Raw genomic sequence first — 12,128 nt, 5'->3', positions numbered from 1 at the left:
GACACCCATAGTGTTGTGTGTGTCCCATTAGTCACTGAGACAGCCATAGTGTTGAGTGTGTGTCCCATTAGTCACTGTGACAGCCATAGTGTTGTGTGTGTCCCATTAGTCACTGTGCCAGCCATAGTGTTGTGTGTGTCCCATTAGTCACTGTGCCAGCCATAGTGTTGTGTGTGTCCCATTAGTCACTGTGACAGCCATAGTGTTGTGTGTGTCCCATTAGTCACTGTGCCAGCCATAGTGTTGTGTGTGTGTCCCATTAGTCACTGTGCCAGCCATGGTGTTGAGTGTGTGTCCCATTAGTCACTGTGACAGCCATAGTGTTGTGTGTGTCCCATTAGTCACTGTGGCAGCCATAGTGTTGTGTGTGTCCCATTAGTCACTATATGCCAGCCATGGTGTTGTATGTCCCATTAGCCACTGTGACAGCCATAGTGTTGTGTGTATGTCCCATTAGTCACTGTGCCAGCCATGGTGTTGTGTGTGTGTCCCATTAGTCACTATGACAGCCATAGTGTTGTGTGTGTCCCATTAGTCACTGTGACAGCCATAGTGTTGTGTGTGTGTCCCATTAGTCACTGTGCCAGCCATGGTGTTGAGTGTCCCATTAGTCACTGTGCCAGCCATGGTGTTGTGTGTATCCCATTAGTCACTATATGCCAGCCATGGTGTTGTGTGTCCCATTAGTCACTGTGACAGGCATAGTGTTGTGTGTGTGTCCCATTAGTCACTGTGACAGCCATAGTGTTGTGTGTGTATCCTATTAGTCACTGTGACAGTCATAGTGTTGTGAGCGTGTCCCATTAGTCACTGTGCGAGCCATGGTGTTGTGTGTCCCATTAGTCACTGTGCCAGCCATGGTGTTGTGTGTGTGTCCCATTAGTCACTGTGCCAGCCATGGTGTTGAGTGTCCCATTAGTCACTGAGCCAGCCATGGTGTTGTGTGTGTGTCCCATTAGTCACTGTGCCAGCCATGGTGTTGTGTGTCCCATTAGTCACTGTGCCAGCCATGGTGTTATGTGTCCCATTAGTCACTGTGCCAGCCATGGTGTTGAGTGTCTCATTAGTCACTGTGTCAGCCATGGTGTCGAGTGTGTGTCCCAATAGTCACTGTGTGTTACGAACCCGGATCCAGCGTCCGAGCACGGGGCAGTGACGACCGTGCCATCTGTGGGTCAGCTCCCGAAACCCCCTCCAAACGGACGACGACACCTGGTGAGGACGACGTGTACTGGCTACGAGGGCCAGTTTCCAGTCCCGTTCAGCTCTCAACACCGCCGCCGCTGACCTCTGGTGAGGTGGTGCTCAGACTACAACGCCATCTATGGAGTGGATATGCCGGGCGTTTGTGTCTGAGCCTGTAAGTGAGGTATTTTAGTGTCCCTGTTATTGATGACGTGTCTGCTTACAGAGTCGACCTAGGACTGCTGTGATGGAAGTTGAGTCAGTCTACCCAAGGCAGCCGTCCCCATACCTAGTGCTTTGCTGTAGCAGCTGCGAGTCGCCTCCCAGATGAACACTGTGGTGTTACCCTGCCTATGAAGCGGCAGTGAAGGATCGTCGTACCCGGGACCGACTGTTGGAGACGATTATCCACTGGGGTATTGTGGACAGGAGAGTGATTTGTGGTATCACACGAGGCTCCTGACTAGGGCGCTTCCCTAGTATCGCTCGTGGAGTGGCCTGACCAGCGTTGCTGATCCGGAACCTGCCAGCAGACCTGCTGGACTTGTGGTTGACGGCCTCCACGGCAGTGCCCCCAGTGGACCTGTGTTTTGGCTGACCTGTGGCCAGGGTAGACTCAGCTTCTCAGAGGATTCGTTGTGAGGCCACGAAAGCACCGAGGACTTAGCACCAAGAGCTTGGATCCAGAGTCTTCAGGAGAAGACGATTGGGTACAGTGTTAATACCCTTCCCCCAAGTGTAATCTTATATTATTTATTTGGTGATGGTTTAGTAATTATAATCTTAAGTTTTTGCCTTTATTTCCCTTCCCCTTTAAGTTACTTGTGTCACGGATCACATCCCTTGAAAGCCACTACTGGCTTGGGGCCGGATACAACTTCCTCTAACAACATCAGAGTAAGAACCCCGTTGCGTCCCGAGAGGGCCGTAACATAATTGGCATCCCCAGCGGGATCCGTCCCCTTGTTAAGTATGTTTGACAGGGGTGGTGAAGTGGCGTAATCCCTGTATATAAGTTCCCCTGTGTGTGACAATTGTGACGTTATACGTCCTGTGCGGTGCTCAAGAGTGACTAAGTGCAATATTGTGCAGTGCGGTGCTCGCTGTGACTAAGCGATTAAGTGCAATATTGACTAGTGCGGTGCTCAGTGATTCAGTGCAATATTGTAGAGCGAAGGGTTCGCTGTGATTAAGTGCGATATTGCGTAGTGCGGTGCCCGAAGTAACGTGCAATATTGGCGAGTGCAGTGTTTGGTGCGATAAAGTGCAATATTGGCGTAGAACAGTGCTCGGTGCATTAAGTGCTAACGTGTAAGCAGTGTGTTAAGTGCTAGTTGAGTGTTCCATCTGTGACAATGGCAGAAAAAGCTACCATCGATGATCTGGACGATGTTCAGGCTTTTCTGAACAGAGTGGACTGTCTTGCCAGATTAAAATATCTGAGCAAACCAGAGCTTGTACTAGTGAGCGCCTACCTGGAGATCAAGATCCGTGCCAGTGATTCCCGTGTGGAGATCTTGTCCAAGGTTCATCGGCACTTGAAGGCAGAAGAGAAACAGGAAGGCGAGACTCCTAGTACAAAGGAAGGTGAGGAAATAGCTTCCACGGAAAAGGAAGATAAAGGCAGCAACATTGACAGTGATGCAGGTGTGCTGAACATTAGCTTGCTTACAGTCAAAATGCGCGCCTTAGAGATAAATCGCGAGATAGAGTGGAAGAAGTTAGAATTAGAACGAGAATTAAAAGATAAAGAAATGGAGATGAAAGATAAAGAATTGGCGATGAGGCGTTTAGAATTAGAACGAGAAGAAAAAAGAGAAGAGCGGGAAAGAGAAAGAGAAGAGCGAGAAAGAGAAGAGAAACGAAAAAGAGAAGAGCGAGAAAGAGAAGAGAAACGAGAAAGAGAAGAGCGAGAGAGAGAAGAGAAACGAGAAAGAGAACAGCGAGAGAGAGAAGAAAACGAAAGACAGAGACAACATGAACTAGAAGTATTACGATTAGGCGGTGGTCGGAGGCCAACAACGGAAACCAGTAGTTTCGATCCGGTAAGGAACATAAAAATGGTCCCAAAATTCAACGAGAGGGAAGTTTCGAAGTTCTTCGCAGCCTTCGAGAAAGTCGCTGCCTCTTTGGAGTGGCCAAGGGAGAATTGGGCCATCATGATACAGTCAGTCTTGACTGGGAAGGCCCAAATCGCCTACTCCACGTTATCCCTTGACGACTCCGGCGATTACGACAAGGTGAAGAAGGTTGTGCTCATGGCGTACCAATTGGTACCTGAGGCTTACAGGCAGAAGTTCAGAAACCTGAAGAAGACCTCAGAGCACACTTTCACCGAATTCGCCACCATCAAGGAGCGACTTTTTCAGGAGTGGTGTGCCTCTCGGAAGGTGGAGACCAAAGAAGACCTCGAGCAGCTTATACTGCTAGAGGACTTCAAGGATTGTTTGTCTGGAGACCTGAAGACGTACTTAGAGGAACAGCAGGTAGAGACCTTGAGTGCGGCAGCCACCATGGCTGAAGAGTACATCCTGACTCATGGGCCGTCTGCTAAGTACGTCCCAAGGAATTACCAACGCCGATTTGAGAAACCTCATGACGAAGAAGAGACCCCCCGTCCCACGAAGCGCTAAGAAGACGCCCCCAGGTAGCCCTCGAAGAACAAGTCCTAGCAGTCCGAAACACCGGAGCCCGAGGAGGAATATGGTGTGCTGGACTTGTGGGCAGAAAGGGCATGTAGCTGCTATGTGCCGAGGCAGAAGAGGTGGTGGCGCACGTAGGGAGGTGATGATGATGAGCTGTGTTACACCACCAGCAGGAAACCAGTCGACGACGACACAGGAAGGATCAGGTTTGTTCGCCCTTCACACTTCGAGCGGGTATGTAACGAGTGATCATACTGGTAGATCTGTAGTAGTGCTCAGAGATAGTGGAGCAGCCCAGTCCCTGATCGTGAGAAGCTCGTTACCCGAGGGAGTAAGTGTGGATGGGAGACAAAAGGTTGTCCTGGTTGGGTTTCCTAGGACGCAGTACATCGCCCCCTTAGTGACGGTACATCTCGACTCGCCTTACTTCAGTGGCACATGTGCGTTGGCAGTAGTCGATACCCTCCCTGTGGCTGGGATTGACGTGGTACTAGCCAACGACTTGGTATCGGATTGGAGCACCAATCATCCCAAGGTCGTGGACGAGTCAGCCAGAACAGCAAGGTCTGAGGTAACAGGCAGTGGTAATATCCAGGTACAGTCAGACCCGGAATATACTATGTTTAATTTGTCCTCTCGCCTACAGATTGAGAACGTTCTAGCAGTGTCTCCTGATTTTTCTCTCGACAAGGAACATGAGGTTACGATGGCAGAAGTACCTGAGCAAGAAGAGACGCCTTGTGTGCAGGCACCCACGGATACCAACGAGTCTGGAGCGAAGGCGGATGTGTACTTGCGGTATGGCATTGTACAGCGTTCATTGAACCGGCCAGAGATTCCCCAGACGTCAGAGGTATGTGAGGTGTGTTCGAAAGGTCTAGTGCCCTCTTTGGTCCAAACCAGGCTAGTGGATATAGCCGGTTATGGACATGACAGGCTCGGGAAGCTTATCCCTCAATTGGCCCCATGTTTCTTAGCGATATTTTGTTTGATTCTCGTGTGTGTTCTCAGTAAGGATCAGTGGACGACATGAAGGATGATGGCTCCCTTGAACATCGTGAAGCGATCCCAGGGATTAGACGTGCACTATGAGTGTTGCAGTCGAAGAAGGGACCTGGAAGGTGATGGTTGATACAGGAGGTACGAGATATGATAATGTGAGTGACTGTTTCCGACAGGTTGACACCCCCCGCGTGACTGCTGAGCCTCAATGCAGCGTTATGTGGAACGTTGGTCGACCTGACGGTGGCAGAGCGAATGCCATCTGCCACGTACGAACAGCCCTGTTGGGACTAGGTGTGGACCTAGTAGAGTATGCTGTAAGTACTGTTTTACCCGCTGTCGCTGTCACTCTGAATTATCAGACCCCTGTATTCCAGGTGCCCGACTCCCTGAAGGACCGCCGGATCGGTACCAGAAATGCCGTCTGTGTCCAGCCATCATCGGTGCCACGACATAGGGAAGTGTCGAGTCGCCCCAGATCGTGTCCACACCGATCCTTACTTGAGAGATGTGAGACGATGCCCCTGCTTGACATCGCAGTGGAGATGTGGAAAATTACGTCAGGCAGGTCATCGCCTGCCATTTTCAAGTTCCCTTTGTGCCAGGGTTTCTCCTTAGTACAGTTCTGTGGACGAGACAGCCTCGCCGTGCCAGTTTACAGTAATTGTGAGTCCATTTGGAGTTGTGTCGCCATACTAATTTGGTTTGTGTTTCTCTTTAGAGAACCCCAAACCAAATTCTTTTTGGTGGGGAGGTGTTATGAACCCGGATCCAGCGTCCGAGCACGGAGCAGTGACGACCGTGCCATCTGTGGGTCAGCTCCCGAAACCCCCTCCAAACGGACGACGACACCTGGTGAGGACGACGTGTACTGGCTACGAGGGCCAGTTTCCAGTCCCGTTCAGCGCTCAACACCGCCGCCGCTGACCTCTGGTGAGGTGGTGCTCAGACTACAACGCCATCTATGGAGTGGATATGCCGGGCGTTTGTGTCTGAGCCTGTAAGTGAGGTATTTTAGTGTCCCTGTTATTGATGACGTGTCTGCTTACAGAGTCGACCTGGGACTGCTGTGATGGAAGTTGAGTCAGTCTACCCAAGGCAGCCGTCCCCATACCTAGTGCTTTGCTGTAGCAGCTGCGAGTCGCCTCCCGGATGAACACTGTGGTGTTACCCTGCCTATGAAGCGGCAGTGAAGGATCGTCGTACCCGGGACCGACTGCTGGAGACGATTATCCACTGGGATATTGAGGACAGGAGAGTGATTTGTGGTATCACACGAGGCTCCTGACTAAGGCGCTACCCTAGTATCGCTCGTGGAGTGGCCTGACCAGCGTTGCTGATCCGGAACCTGCCAGCAGACCTGCTGGACTTGTGGTTGACGGCCTCCACGGCGGTGCCCCCAGTGGACCTGTGTTTTGGCTGACCTGTGGCCAGGGTAGACTCAGCTTCTCAGAGGATTCGTTGTGAGGCCACGAAAGCACCGAGGACTTAGCACCAAGAGCTTGGATCCAGAGTCTTCAGGAGAAGACGATTGGGTACAGTGTTAATACCCTTCCCCCTGTGTAATCTTATATTATTTATTTGGTGATGGTTTAATAATTATAATCTTAAGTTTTTGCCTTTATTTCCCTTCCCCTTTAAGTTACTTGCGTCACGGATCACATCCCTTGAAAGCCACTACTGGCTTGGGGCCGGATACAACTTCCTCTAACAACATCAGAGTAAGAACCCCGTTGCGTCCCGAGAGGGCCGTAACACTGTGCCAGCCATGGTGTTGTGTGTCCCATTAGTTACTGTGCCAGCCATGGTGTTGAGTGTCTCATTAGTCACTGTGCCAGCCATGGTGTTGAGTGTCCCATTAGTCACTGTGTCAGCCATGGTGTCGAGTGTGTGTCCCAATAGTCACTGTGCCAGCCATGGTGTTGTGTGTCCCATTAGTTACTGTGCCAGCCATGGTGTTGTGTGTCCCATTAGTCACTGTGCCAGCCATGGTGTTGAGTGTCTCATTAGTCACTGTGCCAGCCATGGTGTTGAGTGTCCCATTAGTCACTGAGCAAGCCATGGTCTTGAATGACCCATTAATCACTGTGCCAGCCATCGTGTTGAGTGTCCCATTAGTCACTGTGCCAGCCATAGTGTTGAGTGTGTGTCCCATTAGCCACTGTGTCAGCCATGGTGTTGAGTGTCCCATTAGTCACTGTGCCAGCCATGGTGTTGTGTGTCCCATTAGTCACTGTGCCAGCCATGGTGTTGAGTGTCCCATTAGTCACTGTGCCAGCCATAGTGTTGTGTGTCCCATTAGTCACTGTGCCAGCCATGGTTTTGAGTGTCCCATTAGTCACTGTGCCAGCCATGGTGTTGAGTGTCCCATTAGTCACTGTGCCAGCCATGGTGTTGAGTGTGTGTCCCATTAGTCACTGTGCCAGCCATGGTTTTGAGTGTCCCATTAGTCACTGTGCCAGCCATGGTGTTGAGTGTCCCATTAGTCACTGTGTTGAGTGTCCCATTAGTCACTGTGCCAGCCATGGTGTTGTGTGTCCCATTAGTCACTGTGCCAGCCATGGTGTTGAGTGTGTGTCCCATTAGTCACTGTGCCAGCCATGGTGTTGAGAGTCCCATTAGTCACTGTGCCAGCCATGGTGTTGAGTGTCCCATTAGTCACTGTGCCAGCCATGGTGTTGTGTGTCTCATTAGTCACTGTGTCAGCCATGGTGTTGAGTGTCCCATTAGTCACTGTGCCAGCCATGGTGTTGAGTGTCCCATTAGTCACTGTGCCAGCCATGGTGTTGTGTGTCCCATTAGTCACTGTGCCAGCCATGGTGTTGAGTGTCCCATTAGTCACTGTGCCAGCCATGGTGTTGTGTGTCCCATTAGTCACTGTGCCAGCCATGGTATTGTGTGTCTCATTAGTCACTGTGCCACCTATGGTGTTGTGTGTCCCATTAGTCACTGTGCCAGCCATGGTGTTGTGTGTCCCATTAGTCACTGTGCCAGCCATGGTGTTGAGTGTCCCATTAGTCACTGTGCCAGCCATGGTGTTGAGTGTGTCCCATTAGTCACTGTGCCAGCCATGGTGTTGTGTGTGTCCCATTAGTCACTGTGCCAGCCATGGTGTTGAGTGTCTCATTAGTCACTGTGCCAGCCATGGTGTTGAGTGTGTGTCCCAATAGTCACTGTGCCAGCCATGGTGTTGTGTGTGTCCCATTAGTCACTGTGCCAGCCATGGTGTTGAGTGTGTGTCCCAATAGTCACTGTGCCAGCCATGGTGTTGTGTGTCCCATTAGTCACTGTGCCAGCCATGGTGTTGAGTGTGTGTCCCATTAGTCACTGTGCCAGCCATGGTGTTGAGTGTGTGTCCCAATAGTCACTGTGCCAGCCATGGTGTTGTGTGTCCCATTAGTCATTGTGCCAGCCATGGTTTTGAGTGTCCCATTAGTCACTGTGCCAGCCATGGTGTTGAGTGTCCCATTAGTCACTGTGCCAGCCATGGTGTTGAGTGTGTGTCCCATTAGTCACTGTGCCAGCCGTGGTTTTGAGTGTCCCATTAGTCACTGTGCCAGCCATGGTGTTGAGTGTCCCATTAGTCACTGTGTTGAGTGTCCCATTAGTCACTGTGCCAGTCATGGTGTTGTGTGTCCCATTAGTCACTGTGCCAGCCATGGTGTTGAGTGTGTGTCCCATTAGTCACTGTGCCAGCCATGGTGTTGAGAGTCCCATTAGTCACTGTGCCAGCCATGGTGTTGAGTGTCCCATTAGTCACTGTGCCAGCCATGGTGTTGTGTGTCTCATTAGTCACTGTGTCAGCCATGGTGTTGTGTGTCCTATTAGTCACTGTGCCAGCCATGGTGTTGAGTGTCCCATTAGTCACTGTGTTGAGTGTCCCATTAGTCACTGTGCCAGCCATGGTGTTGTGTGTCCCATTAGTCACTGTGCCAGCCATGGTGTTGAGTGTCCCATTAGTCACTGTGCCAGCCATGGTGTTGTGTGTCTCATTAGTCACTGTGCCAGCTATGGTGTTGTGTGTCCCATTAGTCACTGTGCCAGCCATGGTGTTGTGTGTCCCATTAGTCACTGTGCCAGCCATGGTGTTGAGTGTCCCATTAGTCACTGTACCAGCCATGGTGTTGTGTGTGTCCCATTAGTCACTGTGCCAGCCATGGTGTTGAGTGTCTCATTAGTCACTGTGCCAGCCATGGTGTTGAGTGTGTGTCCCAATAGTCACTGTGCCAGCCATGGTGTTGTGTGTCCCATTAGTCACTGTGCCAGCCATGGTGTTGAGTGTGTGTCCCATTAGTCACTGTGCCAGCCATGGTGTTGAGTGTGTGTCCCATTAGTCACTGTGCCAGCCATGGTGTTGAGTGAGTGTCCCAATAGTCACTGTGCCAGCCATGGTGTTGTGTGTCCCATTAGTCACTGTGCCAGCCATGGTGTTGAGTGTGTGTCCCAATAGTCACTGTGACAGCCATGGTGTTGAGTGTGTGTCCCATTAGTCACTGTGCCAGCCATGGTGTTGAGTGTGTCCCATTAGTCACTGTGCCAGCCATGGTGTTGAGTGTCCCATTAGTCACTGTGCCAGCCATGGTGTTATGTGTCTCATTAGTCACTGTGCCAGCCATGGTGTTGAGTGTGTCCCAATAGTCACTGTGCCAGCCATGGTGTTGTGTGTGTCCCAATAGTCACTGTGCCAGCCATGGTGTTGAGTGTGTCCCAATAGTCACTGTGCCAGCCATGGTGTTGAGTGTGTGTCCCATTAGTCACTGTGCCAGCCATGGTGTTGAGTGTCCCAATAGTCACTGTGCCAGCCATGGTGTTGAGTGTGTCCCAATAGTCACTGTGCCAGCCATGGTGTTGTGTGTGTGTCCCATTAGTCACTGTGCCAGCCATGGTGTTGAGTGTGTGTCCCATTAGTCACTGTGCCAGCCATGGTGTTGAGTGTCCCAATAGTCACTGTGCCAGCCATGGTGTTGTGTGTGTGTCCCATTAGTCACTGTGCCAGCCATGGTGTTGAGTGTGTGTCCCATTAGTCACTGTGCCAGCCATGGTGTTGAGTGTCCCATTAGTCACTGTGCCAGCCATGGTGTTGAGTGTCCCATTAGTCACTGTGCCAGCCATGGTGTTGTGTGTCTCATTAGTCACTGTGCCAGCCATGGTGTTGGGTGTCCCATTAGTCACTGTGCCAGCCATGGTGTTGAGTGTGTGTCCCATTAGTCACTGTGCCAGCTATGGTGTTGAGTGTGTGTCCCATTAGTCACTGTGCCAGCCATGGTGTTGAGTGTGTGTCCCATTAGTCACTGTGCCAGTAATGGTGTTGTGTGTGTGTCCCATTAGTCACTGTGCCAGCCATGGTGTTGAGTGTCTGTCCCATTAGTCACTGTGCCAGCCATGGTGTTGTGTGTCCCATTAGTCACTGTGCCAGCCATGGTGTTGAATGTGTGTCCCATTAGTCACTGTGCCAGCCATGGTGTTGTGTGTGTGTCCCATTAGTCACTGTGCCAGCCATGGTGTTGAGTGTGTGTCCCATTAGTCACTGTGCCAGCCATAGTGTTGAGTGTGTGTCCCATTAGTCACTGTGCCAGCCATGATGTTGTGTGTCCCATTAGTCACTGTGCCAGCCATGGTGTTGTGTGTCCCATTAGTCACTGTGCCAGCCATGGTGTTGAGTGTCCCATTAGTCACTGTGCCAGCCATGGTGTTGAGTGTCTCATTAGTCACTGTGGCAGCCATGGTGTTGAGTGACCCATTAGTCACTGTGCCAGTCATGGTGTTGAGTGACCCATTAGTCACTGTGGCAGCCATGGTGTTGAGTGGCCCATTAGTCACTGTGCCAGCCATTGTGTTGAGTGACCCATTAGTCACTGTGCCAGCGATGGTGTTGAGTGTCTCATTAGTCACTGTGGCAGCCATGGTGTTGAGTGACCCATTAGTCACTGTGCCAGCCATGGTGTTGAGTGACCCATTAGTCACTGTGGCAGCCATGGTGTTGAGTGACCCATTAGTCACTGTGCCAGCCATTGTGTTGAGTGACCCATTAGTCACTGTACCAGCCATGGTGTTGAGTGACCCATTAGTCACTGTGGCAGCCATGGTGTTGAGTGACCCATTAGTCACTGTGCCAGCCATGGTGTTGAGTGACCCATTAGTCACTGTGCCAGCCATGGTGTTGAGTGACCCATTAGTCACTGTGGCAGCCATGGTGTTGAGTGACCCATTTGTCACTGTGCCAGCCATGGTGTTGAGTGACCCATTAGTCACTGTGCCAGCCATGGTGTTGAGTGACCCATTAGTCACTGTGGCAGCCATGGTGTTGAGTGACCCATTAGTCACTGTGGCAGTCATGGTGTTGAGTGACCCATTAGTCACTGTGGCAGCCATGGTTTTGAGTGACCCATTAGTCACTGTGGCAGCCATGGTGTTGAGTGACCCATTAGTCACTGTGGCAGCCATGATGTTGAGTGACCCATTAGTCACTGTGCCAGCCATGGTCTTGAATGACCCATTAGTCATTGTGCCAGCCATGGTCTTGAGTGACCCATTAGTCACTGTGCCAGTCATGGTGTTGTGTGACCCCATTAGTCACTGTGGCAACAATGGTGTTGCAAATACAACTTTTCATTCAAACTGGAATTTGATGAGTTCAGTTCGTCAATGGCCATCCTCGTGATGGGTGTGTACTGGTTACTACCATCAACCACAGCTATGTATACGGTGCATGATGGTGAGTCAACCACAGGTATGTATATGGTGCATGATGGTGAGTCAACTACTGGTATGTATACGGTGCTTATCGTGGGACTAAAACTAAAGCAGAGTTTTAATATGGTCTAGTTTTAAACAAAAAACTATATTTTTTGACAGAATTATGTACATTGGGATTGAAGAGATCAGCTTGCCCGTAGTGCCAATGTTATTGCTGTTGTGGACTAACCTGATTGTACTTGCAGTAGGGGGGGGGTTGAGTTTTGGCTCTTAGGTCCCGCCTCTTAACAAACCATCCTCCGGTGTGTATAGTAATTTTTGAAACTATGTGTGTTACGGCCCTAACGGGACGCAACCGGGTTCTTCTCTGATGGTATTAGAGTTTGGGTATCCGTCCCCAAGTTAGTAGAGACTTTCATTGGGTGAGCTCCGTAATGCAAGTAAAATAAACAGGAGAGATACATTAAATACACAAGTTTATCACTTTATCTATATATATATATATATATATATATATATATATATATATATATATATATATATATATATATATATATATATATATATATATATATATATATATATATATAAATATATATA

The 12,128-nt window shown here is 50.3% G+C and overlaps 1 protein-coding gene across 1 annotated transcript; it reads right to left on the bottom strand.

Moving 5' to 3' along the window:
* Positions 1–10,352: 10,352 nt before the first annotated feature.
* LOC138350037 (uncharacterized) lies at positions 10,353–11,384 on the bottom strand. The gene has a single exon (XM_069300317.1). The coding sequence runs from the start codon at positions 11,382–11,384 to the stop codon at positions 10,353–10,355; it is 1,032 nt and encodes a 343-aa protein (XP_069156418.1).
* Positions 11,385–12,128: the final 744 nt, after the last annotated feature.

This window comes from Procambarus clarkii, chromosome 43, assembly GCF_040958095.1.
Source record: "Procambarus clarkii isolate CNS0578487 chromosome 43, FALCON_Pclarkii_2.0, whole genome shotgun sequence".
Classification (NCBI taxonomy): Eukaryota; Metazoa; Arthropoda; class Malacostraca; order Decapoda; family Cambaridae; genus Procambarus; species Procambarus clarkii.
This window is presented reverse-complemented; position numbering and strand designations above follow the sequence as displayed.

Bases quoted from the DNA above. Each gene is read 5' to 3' on its own strand.
- LOC138350037 (XM_069300317.1), bottom strand. From the start codon at position 11,384: ATGACTGGCACAGTGACTAATGGGTCACTCAAGACCATGGCTGGCACA.